We start from the raw sequence: 27,985 nt of genomic DNA, 5'->3' as shown, positions 1-27,985 counted from the left end.
GGCAGCGTACTGCTAATCGCTAACTGCCCTCTTAGTAGGTCAGTGGTGGTTTGAGATTCTAAGGCGTGTGATTAATCCTGTCCCCTTGCCCCCCCCCCCCCCCCCCCCCCCCCCAGGACTCAACGGGAGAGGTGTGGGAGTGGTGGGCGGTGGTTGTCCTCCATGTCTCTGCTGTTACTAACGTGTCCACAGGTCATAGAGTAGTGAAAAAGAGGGGTGGAAGCTCCACAGTCTGGCCCACGTCTTCTTTAGTGTTGAGGTAGGCCACCAATCACAGGAGAGTACTGCCTGTCCACTGAGGGCAGGGCACATGAGTCACTTAGTCCTGATTAGGACTGGTTTTTGGAGCCCTCTCAGTCCAAAGCACATACAACATCAATGGAAGAGTTCCTCAAGACACAGTCTGGCGGATGAAGCACAGTCTGCTTTTAAAGATAGTGTGTGGGGTGGTAGGTGTTTCAGTTCATCCACTCTCCTCATCCCGACCCCTCTTGTCCTCATTTTCCGGGAAAGATGGTGATCTTGCCGGCTTTGGACAGAGAGTCAATGATCTGGGCCTCGTAGTCGGCATCGTGGACCCCCGTCTTGCGGAACTCTCCCGAATAGCGGTTCTGTTCCCAGTAGTGGTGCCAGTTTCCTCGGCTATCGGCGCCGAAGCCAAATACATTCACCTGCACAGGTGAGACAAAGGCAAATACACTTATTCACCTACATTCACTTGTACAGCTGAGACAAAGACAAACATTCCTGTTATCCATTCTAACTCGTGTAGATACTTGATTTCTGCTTGATTCCCAACTGTACTAACATCATGTCTATGTGAGGTGTCCTCTTGTGCAATGTTGATGTTGGTCAATGGTTCAGTGCAAGAGGGCTATCTCTTTCACAAATGCTCATCATGTTTTGTAACTGGTTAAATGGCAACCTCTACATCAACATGCCCTGAGATAGTAGATGGAAACTAGCCAGGCGGCACAATTACACACAGTGTTATGTCCATACGTGTGCAGCCTATTGGGTAAGTAGCCTAAGAAGTAAGCTTAAGTTCTTAAAAATGGAAAATGGAAAGGAAAAGTGGAAAAATGGAAAAGTACTCCAGTAAATTCCAATACTATTAGGAGTTCCATTCTAGCAGCCTACATTCCAGAACTTTCAAAACCCGCTTAACACCACAGCGGCTTATGTAAGGAGTAGCCTTATGTATTTGCCGGTCATTCTTAAAAAAAAAAAAAAAAGGACAGGACCCTGACGTACATTTCCATTACGATAAGTGAACGGGCTACTTGCAGCATGATATGAAAGATGTGAATGAGAAGCACAAAACCTGTTTGTCAATGGCAGTGGTCATTACTCATTTTCAGCGCTCATTATCAAGAAATATCAAACGTCTACATGTTGGGATGGCCCACTGAAATCAATGGCACTTTCTGCAGCGTTCTGACGAGTGGTTTAATAATCTGATTTACAGCCTCTCAGACTCACTCACCTCATCACACACGTGCAGGGCGAAGAACAGGACCAGCATGCCAGTGGAGGGGTAGCGGCCGTGGTGCCGGGTCCAGCGGTCGTGGATGTACTTGAAGAAGGCCGGGTTGAAGATCTGAACCTGAGGGCGAAGGACAGAGGATAAATGGGAGAGCGAGAGAGAGAGGGAGAGGGAGGGAGAGGGAGAGGGGGAGGGAGAGGGAGAGGGAGAGGGAGAGGGAGAGAGAGAGAGAGTGAGAGAGAGAAAGGTTGAGGTTTATAACAAATTTATGTAACCAGTATTCAAACCTTTACATAAAGCTACTGCTCCCTTAAAACATATTCAGCATTGGCCTACACACAGGAGCCAATTTATTAGAAACACTGAGCTAAAACGAATGCAGTGTAATGCACCATAAATCTTAGCTTCACGAAGGTTATAATCATATTTGTTTAAACTAATTTAGAGGTTATTGATTCAACTTGTGTTTTCATTTTGTAGGCTGAAGTTTGTGGTGAATTCTATTGCGTTGGACTGACACGTGTTTCTATTTTGATCAGCCCATTTCCATCAGTGAGGCTGGGCTAAAAAAACAGAAATAACTTTGTGTTTCATTAAATTTGGTTTAACAGCACCACAAACGACATCATCCAAAATGATCACACAGTTGAATCGCCACCTCTCTCTGTTTCAACATAAACTGAACATCATAACTAACATGAAAGGGGATTTTGTTTTAGACCGCAATAGTTTTTACTAGGTGTACATAATAAACTAGCAATTTAGTGTACAAGACCTATCAAATGTCATGACAGAGAGAGAGAGAGAGAGAGTGTGTGTCCGTGTGTGTGTGTGTGTGTGTGTGTGTGTGTGTGTGTGTGTGTGTGTGTGTGTGTGTGTGTGAGAGAGAGAGATTAGCCCGTGGGATCCATAGCACATATAACAGCAGATATTTGTTGACATGTTCTTGAGTTATCAGTAAGAGCCTGGATGCTGCCACAGATAATGTGATAAAGAGACAAAATATGAGCACTGAACAACATGGAGGCAGGCGGGAAAAATTATAGAGATAAAGAAGAGAGTAATGTACCTTGTCTTTGTCCACTCGCAGAAACTGTTTCACAGGCGCATAAGTACTGCAAGAGAGACGGAGAAAGAGAGACTTTTAAGCTTCCTTTAACTACCAGTAATCAATAAAAATAAAATCAAGACTAAATTGCTAAAAGCCAAAAATATCAAGCAGCGAGAAGTTAATACACAATGAATCAGTGTCAATGAATTCAGAGAGAGAGAGATAGAGAGATTGATTGATAGAGAGAGAGAGAGAGAGAAAGAGAGCAGATGAGAAAAGTTATAAAGGGGAGCTGTAGATGACACTATTCCATGATTTCCAACAGAATAAACGTTTTGATCATGTGTTCTGACCTGAATCATACTGAGAGAGAGAGGGAGAGTGAGTGAGAGAGAGAGAGAGAAAGATAGAGGAAAGGTAAGAACAGCAGGTGACTTTGAACCTGTGAACAGAGTGTGTAGGTGCCACGCATTCAAAATGGCAGCTTTCTGACATGTCTGCATTTGGACTCTGTGAAGTACCTCTCTAGGAGCTGCCTACTCAGACAGAGAGGGGGAGCGAGCGAGAGACACAGAGAAGGAGGAAAGTAGAAAGAGAGATATATGGATGGAGACAGAGAAAGAGAGAGAGATATTGGGATAGAGACAGAAGGAGAAAGGGAGAGAGAGAGAGAGATATAGGGATGGAGACAGAAGGAGAAAGGGAGAGAGAGAGAGATATAGGGATGGAGAGAGAAGGCGACATCGTGAGGGAGGGAGACAGGATATTAGGTAGACAGGCAAAGAAAGGCTGCATTTTGTGTATTGATGTTTCTTCTGATGTCACGCTGCGAGCAAGATCTGTTGCTCCGTTACACCGGCAGCAAGCAACACTGAGTGGCAGCATGAAAGGTGGCCCTTGGCAGCCGTGTGTGTGTGTGTGTGTGTGTGTGTGTGTGTGTGTGTGTGTGTGTGTGTGTGTGTGTGTGTGTGTGTGTGTGTGTGTGTGTGTGTGTGTGTGGGGCGAGATGGCACGATCGATGGCAACTCACAAGCGGATCTGCCCAGTGGAGAGAGCGCTGGTGATCCAGAGCAGGTCCAGTGTCTTGAAGGGCACCAGGACGAAGCTCACGTTGGCCGCCAGGTTCTTGGCACTCTCCGGGTACATGAAATGGTGGGTAGTTCGGCTGCCCACGTCCTCCTCATAGCCCACGGTGGGTGCCAGGTTTATCCTGGAGGAGGTTTGAACACAAATACACACACAGTCAGTAACACGCACACACACACACACACACACACACACATACACACACACACACACACACACACATCACTGAAGGTCAGGCTCTAAACACACTGGACAAAACCCCTACAGAGAGCCACACGCAGCCTGACAGGTCTGACTGAGCGACTAAGGACAAACACACAATAGACAAGCAATAACAAGGACCTGCTCACACAGGCCTGAGAGGACAGAAGGAGAGGAGAGGAGAGGGGGGGGAGAGGAGAGGAGAGGGGTAGAGGACTGGAGAGAGGAGAGGAGAGGAGGGGAGAGGGGAGAGGACTGGAGAGAGGAGAGGAAAGGAGTAGAGGTGAGATGGGAGGAGGGCCACAGCGCTTGTGATGTAATGAGTTTCATTATTGTTATTCACTTTCCCCCCTCACTATCTCTTTCTCATTATACACAAAAACACACTCTCTCCCCACTCCTCTCTCTGTCTTTCTGTGTCCTCTGTCTATTTCACTCTCCCCTTCCATTCCCCCATCTCATCCTCTCTGTCTATCTCTCTCTACCTCTTCTCAATTTTCCTCTCCGTCCCTCCCTCCCTCCCTCCTTCCTGCTCTCCCTCCCTCCATCCTCTCCTCCCCTGAAACAGCATCTCTGTTTGTGTCCGCCTCTGCGTTCATTAACCGAGTAGGCACGCGGAAAACGTTGGCTTTAGCATCGTTTATGCATGGTTGCCGTTTCCGCAGTGGCTGCGTGGCGTTTATCATGAATAAATGAATATTTCAGCACTGGAGATAAGTGGTAACGTCTGTGTTTGTGTGTGTGTGTGTGTGTGTGTGTTTTTGGGGATGTTTGTGTTTTTGTTTGGGGTTGGTTTATGGTGCTACTAAGTGGGATTCAGGCTGCAGGATTTCACAGATCTCAGGTTTTAGTGCATTACGCTTCTGATCTGTATGTTTTGATCTTCTTAAGACTCAAAGCCTCTTTATGAGCCGAGGTCAAGGGGACGTTTAATCACCCAATATCTCCTGGTCAGACGTATAGAAATGTGAACTTTCACAGTGGCGATTTAAACGAATAACACAGATTACACGTCCCTTTCCCCTGTTTATGAAACTGCCTGGGGTTTGTGTTTATGAAACTGCCTGAGCTTTCCCTCAGTGGCCGTGTGGCCACACAGAAGAACAGTTATGTAACAGTTCATTATAAAATATCAATAGAAAAGCTAAGTGCTATTATTTCATCAAAATGTCATTGAAATAAATGCGTAATAATGCCCCCTGAAAATATGAGAGAGGGAGACAGAGATCAAATACCGCACTTTAAGTTTGGATGAATTAATTAATTGTTACAACCCGGGCTGAAAAGAATAGATGAGAAAGCTACAATCAGAGCAGGGCAGGTGGGCAGAGTAGAATTGGCTACTGGTTGGCCGTTCTGGGGACAGCTTGGTTAGTTCCTCTATTTATTTTATTATTACTATTAAATGTATTTATTAAGTCTCGTGAAAACATATTGAGGGAAAAGACCCTCACTTACAATAGTGCCAAGATTATATAGAGAAGAGCACCAGGTCCAACACACCTAAAATAGACAATAGTGTAATAATGCTAAAATAAATGAATAAAATAAGGAGGCCTCAGGAAAGAATGAAGATAGAAGAAGATGAAAGAGCTGGAAAGAAGTAGAAAGGAAGATGGAGAGAACGCAGAAGCCAGATGCGGATGAATGGAGAAGCTGCTGCTGCTGCCACACCTCCACAGCACGCGTCTCTCCCTCGCTCTTTTGTCATCTTTCATGCCCCTTTGCCCTGCATTCGATTTTCCCACCAGAGCAGGAAGTCTTTAACACCTCGGCATTTCTCTGGGGGGGATGTTGGCCCTGCTGCTCTCTCTAGTCTTTCGTTAAGAAGCCTTATTGTTCTGCGTCTCTCGTCAGATTCACACCTTCTTCTCGTTCCTTTGTTCATTCAGGTTCTTGCATGTAAAAAGCGAAGAGAGCAACTCATATGTGTAACAATCAATCATATAAAAAAAGACCACAATTATATCCGTACACATCACCGTGACCACCGTGATATGCTTTCCTCTGGATCAGTATACAATTCCCTTGCTTTCACATCTCTCCTTTCCCTCAGACTCAATCCCCTACTTGTTTACTTCCACCCCCCCCCCCCCCCCACACACACACACACACACACACACACACACTGCTCCTCTCCCTTCGTCTGGTACCTCATGATATAGTTGTGTCTGTCGATGACTGGTCCGTATCCGGCCCCGCGCAGGTTCCCAGAATTCCCCACCACGGCGCAGCGCAGGCAGCGGCCAGGGTCCCAGGAGCCGTAGGGGGAGCGGCCGGGGATCACCTGGAAGAGCCGCAGCAGCACCTGTTGGATACTGTGGGGCTTAAACTGGGGCTGGAGCATCTGAGAAAGAGAGAGAGAGAGAGAGAGAGAGAGAGAGAGAGAGACAGAGAGAGAGAGACAGAGAGAGAGAGAGAGGGAGAGAGAGAGATGTAGAGGTTTAACACTCCTTTATTAAACCATTGCCTCAGTTTCTCACATGCTTAAACATATACAACATCACAATTCCCGACACACTTAGCCTACATACTCACATAAGAATACTACCCTCCCTGTCAGACTTCTGCCCATCACCACCAATTTCGCACAACAGCCCTTCACCCTCCGAACATTGGAACAAAATATATTTTAATGTGCCATCCCCTTAAATATTTATGAAGAATCAATTGAACCCACTAAAAATGAATGAGTTCTTCCTTGGCGCGCGCTACACCCCTCTGCCAAGTTTCATGAAAATCAGCCTGGTGAATCTTTGCTAAATCCTGCTGACAGACAAACAGACAGACATACAAACAAACCAACCAAACCGAAAAAATAACCTCCTGGGCGGAGGAAACAAACAAACAAACAAACAAACAAACAAACTCATCCACGAGTGCCATAACCCACACAGGAAAACACACACACAATAAAACAACACAGACGCGCCATTACAATTCCACTCCAGCTCCCACTGGCAATCCCTTCCTTTCATCTCAACCACCCCCCTTACCCCCCTCTCTCGTTCTCTCCCTCTTGCCTTCTCTGCCCCCTCTCTATCTCTCGCTTCCTCTCTCTTTCTCTGCCCCCTTTCTATCTCTCTCCTTCTCTGCCCCCTCTCTATCTCTCCCTTCCTCTTTCTCTCTCCTTCTCTGCCCCCTCTCTCTCTCCCATCCTCTCTCCGTCTTTCTCTGCCCCGTCTCTATCTCTCCCTTCCTGTCTCTCTCTCCTCTGCGCCCTCTCTACCTCTCGCTTCCTCTCTCTCTTGCCTTCTCTGCCCCTTCTCTATCTCTCGCTTCCTCTCTCTCTCTTTTTCTCTGCCCCCTCTCTATCTCTCCCTTCCTGTCTCTCTCTCCTTCTCTGCCCCCTCTCTATCTCTCCCATCCTCTCTCTTTCTCTGCCCCCTCTCTATCTCTCCCTTCCCCTCTCTCTCTCCTTCTCTGTCTCCTTCCCTCTCTCCACTCCTCCATCTCTCTCTCCCCCATTTCCCACTCCCTCTTATTCTCACTCTCATCCCTCCTCTCCCTCTCTCACCCCCTCTCTCTCTCTCTCCCCCTCTCTCTCCCTCCCCCTCTCTCTTTCTCTGATGCCAGTTTCTGGCTCTGCCCACCAGCTCTCTCTGCAGGGGCCACTAATTCTTGGCAGATGTTGCGTTGGCACAGGGGCCCGGCTCTCTCTCTCTGCTCTGCTCTATCTTTCTTCAGCGTTCCTCCCCGACCAAAGCCCCCGGTGGCACACAGCCCTGCGCAGGGTGACAGAGGGAGAGCTGATGTAAGAGGACCGGTTTGTTTGCACCGGACTGGCGGACCAATGAAGAGGACACTACCGAGATCGCAACATGCTTTCAACAGTTTGTCAAGAATAAGCCTTGACCTCTGTTTTTTTATCTCTATGGTTCCTTTTTTTTCTTGCGTTGAATCATTCATCCTCCCCTCACACATTCATTATGCATTATTTACTTGCTTGGCAGCGGTCTGCCTGTGAGGAGTTTGCAGTTTTTATGCATCAGCGTATCGTCTCGCTGGGTGTCTTTTTCAGTGAGGAGGGTTAACCCAAGGACGTAACAGCCACTAGTGTTATGTAAACAATACAAACAGCCAAATGAAGTGCACTTCTGGGACGAGCTCCATGCTCAAACCTGACTAACGACGCAATGGTCTTGTTCATGTTTTCCAGTGACTACAGACCAGAGGCAGCTTCATTTTCTCGCCTATAACGAGGAGCATTTGGGAGCCGTAAAGTTTGGCTGACACACTGCTTTTTCATGTTCAGACATTACTCAATGTCCTCTTCAGAAATGACCCAGCCTCTGGTGTACACCCCCCAACCCCCCACCCCCATCCCTCTGAGAACCAGCCGATTCAGCATTTTTCTCGAAAAACCAACTCACCCTGCGAGAGGACGGGACGGGACGGGACGTAAGATGGACTGCATTAAACCTTTACAATGCAATGAAGCATTTAGCATACTAATCCACAACACAACAACACAACGACAACACAACACACTGGTCAGATCACTTTACATTTACATTTACATTTAGTCATTTAGTCATTTAGCAGATGCAGTGCACTTTAACAATGCAGTGCTGCATATAGCTCTGTACTACTCTATGCATACTACTCAATACACCACTTGAAGGCAACACAAGCCCATAGAGATCGGGTCACTTACCACCCACCAGTAGTAGACGTCTGATGGCAGCTGGATGTTGTCTCGCGTCCACACGGGTGAGATGTCAGGGTCGTAGTTCTCGTCGAACCAGTCGGAGACGCCCGGGTCGGCCACGCAGCGCGGGCAGGCGCAGGTCTTCTGCTGGGCGCTGTCCAGCGGCCCGGGCCTGTGCGCGCCGGCGTAGTTGGGCACCAGCTTGACCCGCCGCGACTCCTCCCAGCCCTCCGAGTCCAGGTAGGGCAGCGCAGCAGCGCCTCCCCGCAACGACAGCGAGAACAGCAGTGAGGTGAGGAACAGCAAGGCGAGGGATGCCAGCAGCACCCACACACGCAGGGAGCAGCGCATGCCCCCCACACGGCTGGTCCTCTCCCCCGCCGCCCCCAGCAGCGGGCGCAGATCCCCGGGCCTCTGTGTCCGCACCCATGCCCCCCACCCCCAGCCGCCCCGACCCTCCCCTGGCGACACGCGCCCCCCCCACTGCCATACGCCGGCCCCTGCCACCGTCCCCACCTTGTGCCCAGGCTCACTCAGCCTGCAGGCGGACACACACACACACACCGGTCCACGGAGCGTCTGAGGTCAGAGAGAACACACACACACACGGTCACAGAGACAGGGACACGCAAGAGAGAGAGAGAAACAGTTCTCCCTCTTCCTCCTCAGTCCGTCACGCCAGGCCGTTGCAGAATGCTTCTGAAATGTGCCACAGTGGTTCCTCCTCCTCTGCCAAGCCACGGAGGGCTCCCTCGCCTGCCAAGCCCAGAGTCTCGCACCAGTGCCAGGAGCCTCAGCACTGGACGTACCGCTCTGTCTGTCTGTCTGTCTGTCTGTCTGTCCGCTGTCTGTCTGTCTGTCTGTCTGTCTGTCTGTCCGTTGTCTGTCTGTTCGTTGTCTGTCTGTCTGTCTGTCTGTTGTCTGTCTGTCTGTCTGTCTGTCTGTCTGTCTGTCTGTCTGTCTGTCTGTCTGTCTGTCTGTCTGTCTGTTGTCTGTCTGTCTGTCTGTCTGTCTGTCTGTCTGTCCGTTGTCTGTCTGTCTGTATTTCTCTCTGCACCAGAGGCTCTGTCCTGTCCCGTGCTGTCTAAACACACGTTCCTCTCACTTCCTCTTCAGCCAATGCACATTGTTCCTCTCTCCCCCAAAATCACCAACCACTGCTACCTCTTTTGTTCTCTGCTGGTTCTCCTGTCTTGCGGCCGAGAGGCAGTCAGCAGGTCCTGATTGTCCACGTCTGCCTGAGGTCTCGTCCAGTCGCGGCGGAACACTTTACACTCTCACAATTACGCCGAGCGGAAGGCGGAGTTTCCCCGTGGGCTTGGACAAAATACACATGGCCACAGAGGCTGCTCTCTGCATCTTCAAAGAAATGCTTTTCAACAATCCTCTGTCTCGGCTTCCCACACACTCCCTCTCTTTGTCTCTTCTCGTTCTTTTTCTCTCCTCCTCCACTCCCTTTCTTTATTTCTTAATTTCTGAAGATCCTCTCTCTCTCTCTCTCTTTCTCTCTCTCCACAGACGTTGGGCCCTTGTCTTCAGTTCTGTTAAGGAAGTTGGCTCAGAAGTCTACCTGGCATTGTCTTTGCTGTCGCCACTCGTCCTCTCCCCTTCCTCTCCTCTCCTCTTCTGTTCTCTCCTCTCTGCTCACTCACTCAGACCCTAAGGACACCAGACCAGACGCCAAGTGCTGGTTCCGCTCAGTTCCAAAGTGTGCTGCTGTGCTGTGCTGTGCTCTGTGCCACTGCAGGGGGCATTAAACTGCCCTCCAGATGCCCTGCCCCCAGGGTCTGCTAGTGTCTTAGGGGGCGGGGCCCTTTGGGCAATGCCGAGCCAGATGGACACCAGGGATCAGCCAATGGGCAAGTGCGTGTCCTCTGCTCACCTCCTTTTAAGGCCATGGGAAATTAAAAATCAACAAATAAATAAAATATAACCTAATGAAACAAAAATGATGAAAGACAGCAGATGAGCAGGCCAAAAAAAATTCAAACAATCAAAAACTTAAAGACTGGCCCAGGCACACAAAGGGGATTAGAGTGGAGGGTCTTGGAAAAGAAGATTTCACAAGTTTGAAAGCGCTTAGGGAGGGACGGCATTAATGAAAATAGGAGGCAACTGGATTGAAAATTGTGAAAAAATAAAAATTGAGCCGTGAGGCTGTTTTCTTCTTAAGTGAGAAAAGAGGTTGCAGCTGTTATTTGGGGTATTTGCGCGCATGTGTGTGTGTGTGTATGTGTGTGTGTGTGTGTGTACTTCCCTTGTACGTTGCTTTGGACGTCTGCTAAATGACTAAATGTAATGTCTAAATGTACTTGTGCCTCTGTCCTGGTATACCTGCAGCAGCAGCAGAGGTGGACTCTGACTGAACCGTAATGGTGTCTGATGTGGAGAGAGAGAGGGGGGGGGGGGCGTGCAGATTCTGACAGGGGAGTAGGGTCGGGGTTCAGCCGTGACCCATTGGAATCCCTAATCCCCTAATCCCTAATCTATGTGCCCACCAGCGTGCCCACTCTTGGTTTTTTCTCTGCCAGGCCGCTGCCCGCTGTCGGCGCCGTGCCCAACTCAGGCTCTCTCCGCTGGATTGGCTCCCCTGGGACTGCCAGCTGGTGCCCTGCCTGATCAGAATCCTCTCATGGTACTTGCCCTCCAGACAACGCATCCATCAATCTGTCCTGATTGGCATTGGTGACTGCTGGCAGGCCTCTCTCTCTGTGTGTGTGTGTGTGTGTGTGTGTGTGTGTGTGTGTGTGTGTGTATCACACACGCTGGGTTAGATGAAGGAAGAAGATGTCCCGATTAAATGCGTGGCTCTGGAGTTCTCTCCCACTGCATCGGTTTCCAGCGGCGCCCAGAAAACTAAGGCCCTTACACACCTGTGAAGACACAATAGAAACGCTTAGATGAAAGGACAGGGCAGCACATGCAAATGCAGGGATAAGAGAACAGCGTTGGGGGGAGTGGGGGGTGGTTGGGGGGATGAAGGGCGATAAGGATGAAAAGGGTTTCGATTCCAAATGAAACAGCCTCACCAGGCAGCGCTTTGATGGCGGCTTCCCTTTCGCCCGCCAGACCATACCTGAATTTACATTAGCCCTCGGGATCATTACCTCGGCTAGAGTTAATATGCAGCCCGGATGATGGTGAGAACATCTGTGTGAATGAGTTCTCTCTCTCTCTCTCTCTCTCTCTCTCTCTCTCTCTCTCTCTCTCTCTCTCTCTCTCTATCTCCCTCTCCCTCTTGCTTTCTTTCTCTCTTCTTTCACCCTCTCTCTCTCTCTCTTCCTCACCTTCCTTCCCTGCCCTTTCACTGGTTACGCCACCCTGACTCTCTACCCATGGTGCAGATGCCCATTTAACACCTGACGAGGTGTTGCCACGTGCCCAGCGGGGCGTGCTCCGTATGGCCCTCCTGGCACCCTGCCACCCAAGTGGCCCATTTCAGCTGCCAGGCCAGGCTAGGCCAGGCTAGGCTAAGCCAGCGTGGTGACAGTGAAGTGATGACAGGAGCCGCAATCTGGATCTGACGGGGCAGCCCATGGGGTGACCTCATTAGACAAGCGGACCTCAAGCTCTCAGGCAGGACCCACTTTATTCCCTCGGCTGATGCTTTGCTGCACCACACACACACACACACAGACACACTCTCTTTATCTCTTTCTCTCTCTCTTACACACACACTCTCTCTCTCTATCTTACACACACACACACACATACTCTCTCTCCATCTCTCTCTCTCTTACACACACACACACACATACACAGCAACACACAAAACACACACACTCTCTCTATCTCCCTCTCTCTTACACACATATGCACAAACACAGACACCTTTCTCTCTCTAACATACACACACACAAACACACACCTACTGTGTGTCCTCTAAGCAAAACATATTTTCAGATTACTTAAAGCTTTCGAACCTTTTGGTTACAGGGAAATCGTACAGCCAAACAGCACAAGGAGCTTAAGAGATGTATTTTAAGCTGGGTATTGTCATTCCACTGAATACTGTAAAACAAACATGCAAAACACCCAGTATATGCCACTTGAAGTGTAAAATACCGTAAAATACCATTAAAGTATGGCTCATTTTTTCATAGTGGTGGTCTTCAGCTCTTCAGTTTGAAGTCTGAACAGACATTCATAGGCCGTCCATTGACACATTTCCCCGTTGGTCTCACTTCACTCCTCAGAGTGGGTCTGTGTGGGATGTGCTTCTATCTTTAGGCCTCTCTGGTGAGATACTCTCCCCAAGAAACACAAAGACTTCAGTGCTCCCGCACCTGTTCATCCCTTCCAGACAGTCCATGACAGTTAACGAGTGAATGAGTGAGTAACACTGTGCACACAGAGAAGAGGGACAATCCAGGGACAAACAGCCCCTCCTGATTTTGAACAGACTAGAAGTCAAACAGCTGATAAGATGCTAAAGGCAATATCAATCAAACTGACACACACACACACACCAAACATATGCAAAATTTTGACTTTCATCACTTAACGTGATGGTGGTTTTATCACTTAACGCATTTATCAGTTACATCGTCAGTGAATTCTCAGGAATGTTGAAATGTTGAAATGGCAGTACCAGTATCCACTGTCACAATATGCGGTGGGAAGGACATCCTTCTATTCAGTCATGTTGCCATGGCTACCTCAAGGATATTTCTCCAACATACATCCAAAGTAACAAAACAAGCATATTGCACCATCAGAGGTACACACCAGTGGCCTTAGAAACCACTCAAGGACACCATCGATTGGGAGCAGCTCTGTGAGATTCGGTAACATTCGAAGGTCATGCTGTTAACAAATACCCCAGAGCACAAAATCACAGAACCATTCGCAGTACCAGAACCATTCACAGTACAAGAACCATTCACAGTACCAAAACCATTCAAAGCAGCCAGGGATACACAGCGGTCCAGAGGAACTCCGACAATCAGACAAAGCAGACAAAGTGGTGGTTTACTCCAAGCCAAACAGGTGACTTCTGCAGGCTGCAGTACGCCACCCTAGCACCAGATGAACTGATAGACGGGCAGGCAGGCGGGCAGGCGGGCAGGGCAGGAGGGGTGGCCCTGTACGGCAGCACTGCGTGTGCTTTGCCGCTCTGCTCTGCGTTGGGCTGTGATTGCATGCGTGGGCGAACCGCTAAAGCTTGGATAATGCCCTCCTTTGTTCCCAATTAGAAAAATGAATTCTAGATTAGATTTTCTCCCGCAAGCACTGCATTAGTTCCTTAAAGCTGCTGCCTGGCTGCGTCCTTGAGCAAGTGGGCTTAGAGGGAGGGGTGAGAGAGGGAAAGAAGAGGGAAGGAGAGCGATAGATGATAAGACAGAAAGAGTGCAGAAGAGAATAAGAATGAAACAGAGAGGTGGACGGGCTGGGGTGGGGGGGGATGCATAGGGAACAGCCCAGGCGTGATAAACAGGATGCTCTTTTTTTTCTCTCTGTTATCAGCAATCGCAGCGCTGGACCGCGCATCCAAAAACACAGAGGTGGAATCTCGCCTCAGGCTGCGAGCGACTGCCGAACCTGTATGTGATTTTCCACTCAGCATCACTCAGACAGGTGACAGACACGCAAACCACACACACACACACTCACACACACACACACACACACACATCAATGCATGTCTCCAGCCAGAACACCAGCGCGCTGTGATTCACAGCCGCCCTGATGGCTCTCTCTCCACTGGGAGGTGGTTTTTTCGGCGGCCCTTGTTCACTGAATCATTTATTTTATGCCACAGCTCCATTCAGTCAAGTCGAGACACCCAGGCTGCTAGCACACGGCTTACAAACACCATTAACACATGCTGGCTGGCAGGCTGGCAGGCAGTCTCCAGCTGTCGAAATTGATTTAGCTAGGGACGAAATCAGTCCCTCCACGATTTCACCAATGTTTTTGTGATTTTTTGCAATCAAAACGATTTTTGTTTCTGTATAAACCAAATTTAAACTCAACATAAACTAAAAAACGAATTAATGAGTGATAAAATTCACAGACAGATTATCTATTAGTAGTATGAGCAACACAGAAGCATAAACTTTTATGTGGATGCTTGAGGTGCACTTGACTTGTTGCAGTCCTCTCCTACACAATCGGTATCAAGAAATATACCACCTGGAAGGTAACGTCACTTTTACGTCACTTTAATACGTCGCAACGTCACATTGGCGGCGCTCCGCCATGCGCAACAATGGCGACCACAAATCCAAATAAAGAATATATACACAAAATATAAAAAAAATAAACAAACTAAAACTCAAATTAAACAGGTGTGGGGATGCAAACACCGCTACATGAGATTGATTTGGCCTCGGTCAACAAACAAAACAACGGGTGCGCAAACAGAAACACAAAAACAGATGTGCCCACACACAAACACAGACATACACAAACATGACCAAGTGAGATTGGCTTGGCACTGGTGCCAGTCCCCCTGCAGCTGTTCGGACATCTGTCTGAGTTTGACCTCCTGCCACCACCCTCACACAACCTCTGGACACACACACACACACACACACACATTTTCTCTCTATCTCTCTCTTTATCTTACTCTTTCATACACACACACACACACGCACAGGTACACACTATCTCTGTCTCTCTTACACACATACACTTTCTCTCTATTTAAGTCTCTCTTTCTCTGTCTCTTTCATTCACACACATTTCTCTCTCTTTTATCCGTCTCTGTTACTCTCCCTCTCCTTTTATCTCTCTCTCTCACACAGACACACACTCACACACCGTGTCACCTACACATACACACACACACACCACACACACACCCGAACACCGTGGCACTGGATTTCACCTCTCACATTTACCACCAAGAACAGAATGTCCTGACAGGGTAATGGCGAGTGTTAACCCGCCGTGTGGTCACTGTCGCTCCAGACGCCACTCCATGCAGCTGGTCTGCCATTACACAACGGCAACCGTGGCGACGCACTGCATGTCACTCTGATCACTGTCACGGGCCTCCCGTGGATTGAAGAGTTAACACCACACTCGCGGGGAAGCAGTGTTTTCTAGCCTTGGGGGGATTAATCTCATCATAAAATAGTCATTTTCAATGGCTTAGACCAATGGCCTAATCTAATTTCATGTTTAATGGATTAAAGCCTTCTAAATCTGCACGCATTGATGCCTTTTAAAGGATACGCGCGGGCAACAGATCACAAGTAATTCCCCTGAGAACGCTCCCCAGACACAATTTTTAGGGATTTTACAACAAAAAACACATACTTCAATCACAAGTAACTATTTGGATGTTCAGGCCACCCGCTGAGCAAAAGAAATCTGCCATCCTCAGTTCAACCTTCAGCAATTGGAAGAAAGACGAGACGAAGCGTGTGTGTGTGTGTGTGTGTGTGTGTGTGTGTCTGTGTGTGTGTGTGTGTGTGTGTGTGTGTGTGTGTGTGTGTGCTGTGTGTGTTAGCTGTGGGTTAGTTTCAGCACAGGGGTAATGATCGACCATTACACCTTTCAGGGTTCCTTTAGTGCTGCGCGCGTCCACAGTCCACATCCTCATCTTCCTCATCTTAGCAGTCCTACTCATTTTGAATGCCGTCCGCTCATCTTCCTCCCAGCCATGCTAATGGGCAAATGAAGCGGTTTAGAGCGACTCTCCTACTTACAAGCCATCTGCTCCTCTGTTCTCCACACTAATTAATGTTTCAGACTAGGGCTGAACGATTAATTGCATTTGCGATTTAATCGCGATATGATAGAACGCGATTTTCTAACCGCAACGTTAGCGATTAAAAAACGTGGTCTAAAAAAAAAAAAAAAAAATGTTTTTTTTTTTTTTTTTTTTTTAAGATGGTACATTTTGCACAGTGTTTAAAAAGTGCATGCCTAGTGTTTATACTTAAAATTACATTTTTTAAATTACTTAAATGCACAGTGGCAACGCCACCTATTTGTTGTTCTTGTTTCTGTAATGAGCAGTTAAATAAAAATGTAAAATGTGGGAAAGAATATTTTACACTAAATGTATCTAATATTCTGTTGGTCATATTTAAATCATTCATTTTGTTTTGTTGGGAAAAAAAGAGGATACAAAAAAAAAATCGCATATTAAATCGCAATCGCAATATTTTGGTAAAAAATCGCAATTAGATTATTTTCCCAAATCGTTCAGCCCTATTTCAGACTGTGTGTGTATCTGTGTGTGTGAGTTTCAGACTTCACATTACTGAGGAGTGTGTGTGGCCTGATATTCAGGGGCTTGGATACGGAGAGAGGGGCTCAGCATGTTTTTTTCATTTCCTCTCAGGGAAGCAGTCATTCCACGGTTGGTCTGAGCGTGTGAGAGACAGACAGAATGTGAGAGACACAGTATGTGAGAGATAGACAGCATGTGAGAGATAGACAGCATGGCTCTGTGTGTGTGCTTCTCCGCCCCCCAGTGATTCATTCTTCTTCTTCACTTAATGCCCCTACTGGTAACACGTGCACACTGACTGAAACCACATTTGTCCTTTGTCCTTGTGTTTTTACTCCTGTTCAAACTTGGTTGGTCCTCCTCTAAGTTCCATTGGCCATTCCTTCTGCCTATCCATGGTTACACCGATTATCATATACATAATGATTACCATAGGGCGTTCTCTACCAGTGGACATTGTCCGGTCTTCTTGGCATAAATCTCCAATGGCCTTTCGTATATGGCAACCCTATGCTGAGCAGCTAGGCAACAGCTCCTAAGGATCCCCTCAAATGGTCAGTATGTGCACGCAAACACTCTTCCCCCCCTAATGGTCAGTATGTGCACGAACACTCTTCCCCCCCCAATGGTCAGTATGTGCACACAAACAGTCTTCCCCCTCCTTATGGGGGAATTCCAACTACCATGTAACAATTGCATATATAGGATAGCATAAACATGCATGCATTTAAGGTGGATACATAGCCCATAACCTACAAAGACCCTACAAACAGGTGAGGAATACAAGCTGGATACATATCTTATAACATACATGGACCCTTCCTACACGTAGGGAATATATGCGTATACATGCTTTATACATAATAGGGCATGTGAGCAAACGCTTTGCGGTACATATTTTATGACATACATGGGGTCCTTGCAGTAAATACACAGAGTGCAGGTGTACCAGGTCACACACTCATGGAGCTCACTTCGAGACAACAGCCCACTCACTCCATCAGCCGCTACCCTCCCCCATCGTCCAGTGTCAGTTCTGTCCTGATGGATAGAAACCCAGAGTGGGCCACCCAGTTTATCCTGTATGACCTCACCAGCGTCCGAAACAGACCACCACTGAGGTGATGTAGCGAATGGGGGAAGGGGTACCACCTTTGTAAGCCGAGCTCCCTCGCTCTGTTCCTTCATGTAAAAGATCACTGTCAGTGAGACCACCTCCATATCCAGATAAGGGGGAGGCGAGACTGGTTCGTGAAAAAGGAGGGTTCCTGTGAACTGTTGTGAGCTCAGGTCATCTTGCCCAGCAGTGGTCAGGACGTCAGCCGTGGGACCTCCCTGGTTCCACATCTTCCTGTCTTTGCACTTCTGCCTGCTCCCTTTTTCTTTTACTCTTTCAACGCCGAAACATCACCGTGTCCCCAGCGTGTCCCCAATGTCCCCAGTGGGCGCATCTATGTTTAGCCAGTGCTCAGAGTGCAGCGCAGGTAACACAAGGGGGACAATCACAGAGAGACATTTTACCATCTCTCAGCGAGGTGATCTCTCCCTCTCTCTCTATCTCTCCAGTGATGGCCGTGTGTTCTGTGTTTATGGGAAACTAAACAGTGCCCAGGAGGGGAGCTCGGGGCCCTCAGCAGATGAGGAGGATGACTCACAGAGAACCACACCGAGAACCACACCGAGAACCACACAGAGAACCACACCGAGAACCACACAGAGAACCACACAGAGAACCACACCGAGAACCACACCGAGAACCACACAGAGCCGGGGGGCCTGGAACACCGAGGAGGGGAAAACACTCAGATAAGACCCATCTCTCTGCCCTTTATCACTACCCTCTCTCTCTCTCTCTCTCTACTACTCTCTCTCTCTCTCTCTCTCTACTACTCTTTATCACTACCCTCTCTCTCTCTCTCTCCACTACTCTTTATCACTACCCTCCCTCTCTCTCTCTCTCTCTCTCTTTCTCTCTCTCTCTCTAACTGCCCTTTATCACTACCCTCTCTCTCTCTCTACTGTCCTTTATCACTACCCCCCCTCTATCTGCATCTCTCTCTCTCTCTTTCTACTACTCTTTAGCACTACCCCCCCTCTCTCTCTCTCTCTCTCTACTGTCCTTTATCACTACCCCCCCTCTCTCTGCATCTCTCTCTCTCTCTACTACTCTTAATCACTACCTCTCTCTCTCTCTGCATCTATCTCTCTCTCTACTGCTCTTAAACACTCCCTCTCTCTCTCTCTCTACTGCTCTTAATAACTCTCTCTCTCACACACACACTCTTGCTCTCTACCTTACAGACAAAACTAGTGATACTGCAGCATCAACTGCAGTGCAGGACAAACTGCAAGCACAATTAAACAAGAATAATGGAAAAAGAAGAAAAAGTCATATCCTGCTATATCTCTATATACATATTAGGCTACTGTTACATACGGTTATTCATTTGAATAAAACCTTTTACCTAAAGTGTTCAAAATAGCCAATAGCCAAAATACAACAAAGACATAACGGAGACAAACTTTTAAATGTCACTCATGGGATTTTTTAACCCTATTTTCCCATCTTTTTGGGTCCACATTTTTACTAGCGACAAAAAACGATCGAAATCTGTCCAGTATTGAGTTATAACTGGCAACCGCAAAATGGCATGGGGCATGCATCCGTGTCAAAGTAAACAGCTTTTTTTCCGCCATTGAGAGGTTCCTAATGTAATTGTCTATAAGGTTAATTGCCTGTAAGTGTCTGACTACATGGAATCCCTACAGAGATAGACCTGTGTCTGTTTACTGCAGTAACTGTAAAGAAACAGTCTACAGAAACAGAAACTTAAACTACAGAAACGGTAGAGACCGTCATTACAGTCTTTACAGTCTGTCTCTGTAGGGAACCTTTCCATGATGTCAGACACTTATAATGTTTTGCGGTTGCCAGTCATAGCGTTGTAGCTCAATAGTGGAGCGATTTTGATCATTAATCTTCCTTTGTAAAAGTTCTAAAAATAGGGCCCAGGTTCCCTTTAAGAGAAACTTGGACGTCACAGGTGAACCCAAAACCTCTAAACTGAAGTAATTACTATACACAGATAATCCTACAGCAGTCAATACCAGACCCTTGAAAACATAACACGAGCACCACCAAAATCAGAGCTCATCACATTTCCAAAATTACTAGGACAAAATCTTTCTAATCTGCCACGTAAGATTTTGAAGGTTTTGTAAATAAAGCCAAAGTGCTGTGATGAACCCTGAGGCTGTTTAGACTGACGCCTGAAAAACACGTTTCACGGTGTGCTCCCCGGCAGAACTAATAGGCTGCTCGATTTTCCATCATTTTCCATTTGATCGTTTCGCACCATAACGACCCACTAAATGCAATCTTTTTCAAATGTCATGTCTTCTTACTTCATCATCTACACAAAGTAGCACCTCTCTGGCGGTATCCCCTCCGGCTTCCCTCTCCCTACTACACATTGTTTTGCCTTGGCCACTCTCTCTCTCTCTCTCTCTCTCTCTCTCTCTTACTGTCTCCTGGTATCTTTCTCGCTCTCTCTTTCTCATCACTCTCCTCTCCAGACACTTTTTTTTCTTTCTCAGGCTATTTTCTCAGTTCTCTTCTCCCCTCTCAGTTCTCCCCTCGCTTTCTGTTTCTCCCTCTCTCTCTCTCTCTCTCTCTCTCTCTCTCTTTCACTTCCTCTCTGTCTATCCTTCTCTTTCCCTCCCTCTGCTGCACCCTGTGCGCTGGTCTCGCACACAGGCTCCCTTGACTGGGAGCCAAGGCCCGCTGCAGGAACCATCGATCCAGAGGAAACCAGGGGCAACAGGCCTCTGGAACGCCGTCACAGCGAGCTCTGTGGGATGGCCCTGTTAACCCTTCACCTCCACACACCAGGGAGTCCATCTCCACACGCTCCACGCTGAGACATTATAATACTGTTATATTACGTTAACAGAATATTATATGGTATTGTGTTTGAACTTTAATGACATTCTTATTCAGTGTTTATTAAATGTAGCCTAATCTATCTTAGTACTCCTCAGCACATTTATGAAGTGACTAATGAAGTAGAATAATCAAACAATAGAGTCTAACAATAGACTGCCTGACGTCACCACCGGCTCGCCGGCCCCATGTAGTGCTCGGACCAGATTCCGTCGACTGGGACGTTCCTATTAGTAATGGGATCAAGAAAAAGCCATCAAATTTTCTGTTAGCTGATGCGATGACTGCGCCTGTCAGGGGAGGCACTCCCATCTGGCAAAGATCAGGAGCCAGGTTATGGAGGGAGCAGGTTGCGAAACTTGTCATACGCTTGTTGACATCCACCGATGACAGACCTAAATCCATATATTAATCTCACTTTCACTCAGTGCTCGATTGTCCATGTGGCCGAAAAAAAGGCAAATGGGGTAACGACATGTCACAGACTCACATAACCCAGCAGTAACATATGTAAGCACCACTAAGCAGCTGTGGGGGCTAAGCTATTTATTTTGTTTAAATACAATCGAATAGAATAACCTATTTAACAGTGTTCAGTGGTTGCTTCAGCACCTGCCTCTCTAGGAAAAGTTAACCTAGTTATAGCAAAGTCTACAGCACATTTTCCTGGCACTAGATATTCCCTCGGTAGCAAGTTAGCCTAGTTAGAAAAGAGGATCGACGCACACAGTTCAATGTAGCAAAACTGGCTACGTCTCTCAAACTCTCTACGGAGCAAACAACTCCAAAATAGATAATTTGGCCTACATTAACTAGATTTTCAGAATGTATATATTTATGCATAACTGTGTATTCAAATCACAGTCTTCTTTTTACACACGAATGAATGTGCCTAGGGGATGGAACACCATCAAAATACTAACTAAACTGTGCACGAGCTGAACATTTTTCCTGCATTACAAACTGGCATGGTTGGAACTATGTAGCCGATGTATTAATATAATAGGTTTATATTTCACCAAAAATTATTTTTTCCATTTCTGTTGCCATTTTGTTGTTTTTTATGTATATACTTGCATCTGTATATTTTTCTTTTGGGGAATTATTATTTTGTTAATTTTGCACATTTTGTTGCGTGACCTTGGACATTTTGGTGACATACGTACTTACTGGGAATTTGCGATATAGAGTTTGCAAGTGACAGTCGTCATTTTGTATGCTGCAGATGCAGTTGCTGTGGTGATATTATTGTTTTACACAGGCATGTAAGATCTCTCTGTTATTTTGCCATGTACATTTGTTTCGTGTTGATATTTCAGATTTTTTCATTTACATGATGTGTATTTCTATATATGTTTATGTTCACACTTTAAAGTTAATATTAATTCATAATATATTTTAAAAGTTACAGCAGGTAGTTGGGAAAATAGCTTTTAAGAAGACATTGTGATTGTAACTACACAATCAGAATGAGATGTTTTTAGTTTTGTTCAGAATGAGATGTATTTTGTTTTACTGATTTAATGTGAGACTGAATGTGTAAAACTGTAGTGGCACATAAGTCATTTGGTGAGTCAGCTGAAAGCCTTGCTGAGGAGAGGTGTGCACGTTGAAACCCGCTGTACTATGGTGTTTTACACAGAATAACCCCCCCCCCACACACACACACACACACACACACACACACACACACACCCCAGTTGGCAAGGCAGCAGTTGTCTTTGACTCATTCCTCATCATCCACGAACACAACGCAGAGTTCATAACACAATGGCGTGTCAGGCCAGACCAGCCACAACTATATAGAACTCCATTTCTGCTGGTCAGAATATGTTCTTCTGATGGAATATGATCAGACTGATGTGCAGAAGCACCTGAAGAATATTTTCTTAGATGAAAACTGTCAACTTAAAACAAAATGAGCCTTAACCAACAATTTGAAGGTGTCACAATAGCTACACATTGATTCCCATATTAAAACCACTACCTTCTGATCTCTTCTTCTTTTGTCTTGTGCAGTTTGGTACATTGAACTGCAAGGTTGTTCCCTGAATAGGAATGAATAGGTCTGTAGGCCAAAGTAATAGGTCTGGCAATCAGATGGATGTATAGGAAAGAAATGCTTATCACTATTTCTTTTAAAGACGTGTATCCATGGATCCCACATGACAACATCAGTCCAGTGAGAGCAAGTCTGTGTGCTTCTACTGTCTCTGCTCTACTATCTGTACTGGATCCCCTGACATCCCCCCCCCCCCCCCCCCCCCCCCGACACCCACCACCACTACCACCACCCCCCATCGCTGGGGAAGGCAACGCTAACTGCCCTTTCAGCTTCATTTACATGCATTTATCTCCTGTTTAATAACCTGAAATCTGAGACCTCTGTGTTACTATGCAACCAAACACACACACACACACAAATACAGTTGTGTGGGTTAGACTTTGATCAGTAAAAGGTCATATGCATCTACTTATTTAATCAGGCACAGACATTAAGACTGACTCTTCTTCATATTACCATATTATAACTTCATACTTTATGCAGCTGGCAGTGACTCTTCATCTGTGCACAGAACAAAGAACAAATCTTCATACTAGGAGTATATCTTGACTTTAAATGTGGGCTGATGAATGTATTTTTTTTTTCAGACTCAATGAAAGGATGTTTGATTTAGTTCAATCATCATCATTGTGTCATAACTTTTCAAATGATCAGTTTGCAACCAGTTTTTTTGTAAAGTTCCACATTTGCAGTTGAGAATTATTAAATATATCTTTTTAATCAAATCAAATCAAATAATTATACTTCAACCAATCACAATAGTGATCCAAATGTCCAAATTACAAAACAAATAATAAAATGGATTTGACATTTTAATTATTTCTTTTTAGTGTTTGACTTACAGCAGACAATAAACTTACAGTAATAAAAGTTTTTGAACAGTATTATAATATGTGTTGGTGTCCCCGTCCAAGGTTAAAATGCTTTCATATGCAGAATACTGAAAATAAATCTTGTGACTTGCAATAAAGTCAAAGGCCATTTGGCATGCAACAGGAAGTCCGCCACACTAACTTTTTGAACAGTCTGGAAGGCAAAGTTCTATAAAATCCTTTTAGACAATACTTTTGCTAAATGGGAACTATTTCTTCTCCCCTCTGCAAATGATGTTTCACATGGCAATCAAAAAAAAATATATATATTTTACTAGCATATGCCTACACTACACAGAAAACAAGCTGCACTAACAGGTAGTACTGACTAGTTCTTATGTCCATAAACTACTTTATATATAATTAAACCATTCAACTTCCCCGGTTTAATTATTAATTTTTACGAAATGTTATCAGCCATAAACCAGCCAGAAAACCCTTAGCATGCACTTCAAATTGTCATATTTCTTTTCAGTCCCGTGATTTGCAAGTCATTATAGTTCAAAACGTTCTAATGGTAAAGGTGCAGGGTCAGGTAACGTTAGACTTTGTACTTGGCTTTGTTGAGGACGCCATTTATTAAAAGCTTCAGATAATTACCACGTTCACAGCGACTGAAATGAAAAAACATACAGGCCTACGGCACGCAGTGCGTGTGTCTGTCTGTGTGTTTGTTTGTCTGTTTACGGCCACTATACTGCGGAGTGTGGATTTTAATACTACAACACTAGCAACAGACTGTCAAGTGGTTCAAAACCAATCTCATAAAATCATATTTACTTTAAGAAAGAGAGACTACAACAGGAATGTGTTCGGATCAGGTCTCTTGTCTAGGCTATTTGAAATGAATGCAGTTATTCTAGCGTCGTGGGGGCTTCAGATGAGCCTGCTCTGACCCCAGGAAGATCCTAAACATCCACCATCCACTGGTACTGCTGTATCTTAGCAACGCAGCCTGATGGGTAGGGAGCGGGGGTCCACAGAGGAAAAGACCCTACTGCCTGAAATGCGATGTATGGGGATACAAAGGCGATGGGTTTCATAGAAGGGACCGTGATTGGGGTGGAAAGGTGGATCAGAAACCACACATCTAAGTCTAGAGTACGCTGTAATTTGGCAACGAATTCTGACCCCCACGATTTACAATGTAGGCTACACTTGACTAGGCTATTGCCTAAAACTTAGCATTCCCAGAGCATAGTGAATTTCACCCGATTCAAACAATCCAGACGACTGACAAAAAAAGAGGATACATGCTGGTTCTATTTCATTTGACATACCTCACAAATCTTGATCCACCTCTCCAAATTGTATGAAACGTTATCGTCAGCGCTTCTTCTTGTCAATTTACCATTGACCATCGAAGTCCGTATGTCGTTTTAAGCATCGAGGTCTGGACACTTTTTAACATCGGTTTCAGATACAATCAGGCAACATGCCTCTGTCCGTTACAGCCGAATGGTAGAATTTCAGAAAATTCTACAGCTGTTGCTAAAATTCTAATTCTGGTCCTTGTAGTCGATCGATCAAGTCCAGATGTGCCTTGCGTCCTCGTGGGCTCTGCATCGTCTACCCAGCTGCTCCGTGACATCCAAAGCTCCACGGCATCTCACACTACCGGTCGCACTCTGACTCTCCCAGGAACCGAGCTTGAGCTCCAGTTCAGACAAGACTGCTTGGAGCAGACCCCGACCCCGCATTCCACTGACTCGTACAGAGGATGCTGGGAATTGTAGTCATCGTGTAAGAACCTCGATCAGGGCCTATGTAAAAAGGGCAAGATTGTACACTTAAATCGTTGAAGATGATTTAGACGTTAGACAACTCACTAACAAATTACAAGACTATGCATAACACATTATCCAATGCAATCTTAGAGGGTAGGGCTATACCGCAACTTAACATGAGTGGCTGTGTTTCTTTCTTCATTAACCAACCGACTTCTCACTAATTCAGAGTTTCACAGTTGCAGTAAGTTATCTGTACAGTAGGCTACTATAGAGGCCGTCCACTGTTGCAAATTCTCTGGCTACTATCAGGATTTCGAAAAGATCCATAATGAGGGCCGAACGTGAAGAGCCATAGATCAAAGAAGTTGAACCCGTTAACATTCCAAAATGTGCCATTGAAGAGATAAGACATGTGAAATATGTGATTATTTTAACTACATTGTCCTCATAATTGGACGAGAGTCTGTACCTTTACTGTATGATCTGGGTTATGTCCTCATAAGGGGAATGTCACCACACAACCTGCTTGAAAACGGGTTTCTACTATTCTGTCCTTCGCATCCTTTCTGAGATGATGGAATCGTTCTCCAAACAAAGAACTCCCTGCTTGATACCATGCACAATATCGCCACCATGTGGCCGTAACCTGGAAGGTTTGGATTTGTGATGTGACTCGATTCAAACGTTGCTTTGCCATGCACTACAACCTATATAGGCTAGTCTGCTTGCCAGCGAGGTGAACCCAATGTTGAGTAGCTACGCCAATGTTTTATGATAGAAATGTATAGTATGGGTCCCCCCAGCATACAGAAACTGCCGGAAGCTTTGCATATGTTGGACAATTTGCATAATCGCCTATATTGTCAATATTTAAGGAACTACTTGGCCAAACTATACAATATTGGTGTGTTTTCAGGGGTTGGTAAGCATTGTGAGAGTGACATTTTCTAAATTCAAAATTACTTTTTAAACTAAGTTTGGTCACATTATAACCCTTGTTAAGCTGATTTTTATGAGTTTTGGGGTAATTTTGACATTTGGGAGAACTAAATAACATCAGTATTTGGAGACATTTTGATCCTTCAAGTTTATGATGAATTCTATAATGATTCTGAATATAGCTATTCACTGTCTTTATCTGCTGTGACTCACAATTGAGTAACAAAGGGAAGTGCTACCCTGTACTAATCCTCATCATCAACATCAACATCAACATCAACATCATTCAGCTTTCAGATCAGGTGATGCTCAAGCCTACAGTTCATCCAGGGCTGACCTGAAGAGGGGCATCAAGCAGGCCAAGCACTGCCACAAGCTAAGGATTGAGGAGCACTTCAAGAACAACTCCGACCCCCGACGCATGTGGCAAGGCATCCAGGCCATAACAGACTACAAACCCACCAACACCACCCCCCAAAACAATGATGCCTCCTTCCCTGACGAGCTTAACAGCTTTTATGCACGCTTCGACAGGGACAACCAGGAGGCTGCCATCAATGCTGTGCTCACCTCAGACCACCAGCCTCTCACACTCTCCTCCACCGACGTGTGTGCTGCACTGAGCAGGATTAATGCACGTAAGGCTGCTGGCCCTGATGGCGTCCCCGGACGCGTGCTCAGGGCCTGTGCTGGGCAGCTAGCTGAGGTCTTGACTGACATATTCAACCTGTCACTAGCCCAAGCTACTGTCCCCACGTGCTTTAAAACCACCTCTATCGTGCCAGTGCCAAAACACTCCTCCGCAGTGAGCCTAAATGACTTCCGCCCAGTTGCACTCACTCCAACCATCATGAAGTGCTTCGAGAGGCTGGTCCTGGCTCACCTCAAAACCTGCTTACCACCCACACTGGACCCCTTCCAATTCGCCTACAGCAAGAACAGGAGTACGGAGGATGCCATATCCACGGCATTACACTCCGCCCTTTCTCACCTGGACAATAACAACAGCTATGTGAGGATGCTGTTCATAGACTTCAGTTCAGCTTTCAACACTGTCATCCCCTCCAAACTAATCACGAAACTCAGTCACCTGGGTATCAACACTTCCCTCTGTAACCGGATACTGGACTTCCTATCCAACAGACCCCAGTCTGTTAGGGTAGAGAACCACACCTCCTCAACCCTCATCCTGAACACCGGCGTGCCACAGGGCTGTGTGCTAAGTCCTCTCCTCTACTCCCTCTTCACCTACGACTGCACACCTGTACATGGTTCTAATACCATTGTCAAGTTTGCAGACGACACAATGGTGATTGGCCTCATCAGTGACAACGATGAGTCGGCCTACAGAGAAGAGGTCCAGCACCTGGCGGTGTGGTGCGCCGACAACAACCTGGCTCTCAACACCAAGAAGACCAAAGAGCTAATTGTGGACTTCAGGATGAAAGCTGGCACACACATCCCCATCCATATCAACGGGATGGAGGTTGAGCGTGTCGCCAGCTTCAAGTTCCTGGGTGTCCACATCTCTGAGGACCTCTCTTGGACCCTCAACACCTCATCCCTGGTAAAGAAAGCACACCAGCGTCTCTTCTTCCTGAGGAGACTGAAAAAGGCCCATCTGTCTCCTCAGATTCTAGAGAATTTCTACCGCTGTACCATAGAGAGCATCCTCACAAACTGCATCTCAGTATGGTATGGCAGCTGCTCTGTCGCGGACCGTAAATCACTGCAGAGGGTGGTGAAAACTGCCCAACGCATCACCGGTTCCTC

General features: G+C 46.4%; 1 protein-coding gene across 1 annotated transcript; it reads right to left on the bottom strand.

The window, feature by feature from the left end:
- Positions 1-97: 97 nt before the first annotated feature.
- st3gal2 (ST3 beta-galactoside alpha-2,3-sialyltransferase 2) lies at positions 98-9,262 on the bottom strand. Its single transcript, XM_031564882.2, has 6 exons — positions 8,482-9,262; positions 5,978-6,171; positions 3,568-3,747; positions 2,556-2,601; positions 1,487-1,606; positions 98-671 (listed from the first exon to the last, which is right to left on the bottom strand). Exons 1-6 carry the CDS (start codon positions 8,824-8,826, stop codon positions 498-500), a joined length of 1,059 nt encoding a protein of 352 aa, XP_031420742.1. The 5' UTR covers positions 8,827-9,262; the 3' UTR covers positions 98-497.
- Positions 9,263-27,985: the final 18,723 nt, after the last annotated feature.

This window comes from Clupea harengus, chromosome 3 (assembly GCF_900700415.2).
Source record: "Clupea harengus chromosome 3, Ch_v2.0.2, whole genome shotgun sequence".
Lineage (NCBI taxonomy): Eukaryota > Metazoa > Chordata > Actinopteri > Clupeiformes > Clupeidae > Clupea > Clupea harengus.
The sequence above is the reverse complement of the archived record's forward strand: the minus strand, read 5'-3'. Positions and strand labels throughout refer to the sequence as shown.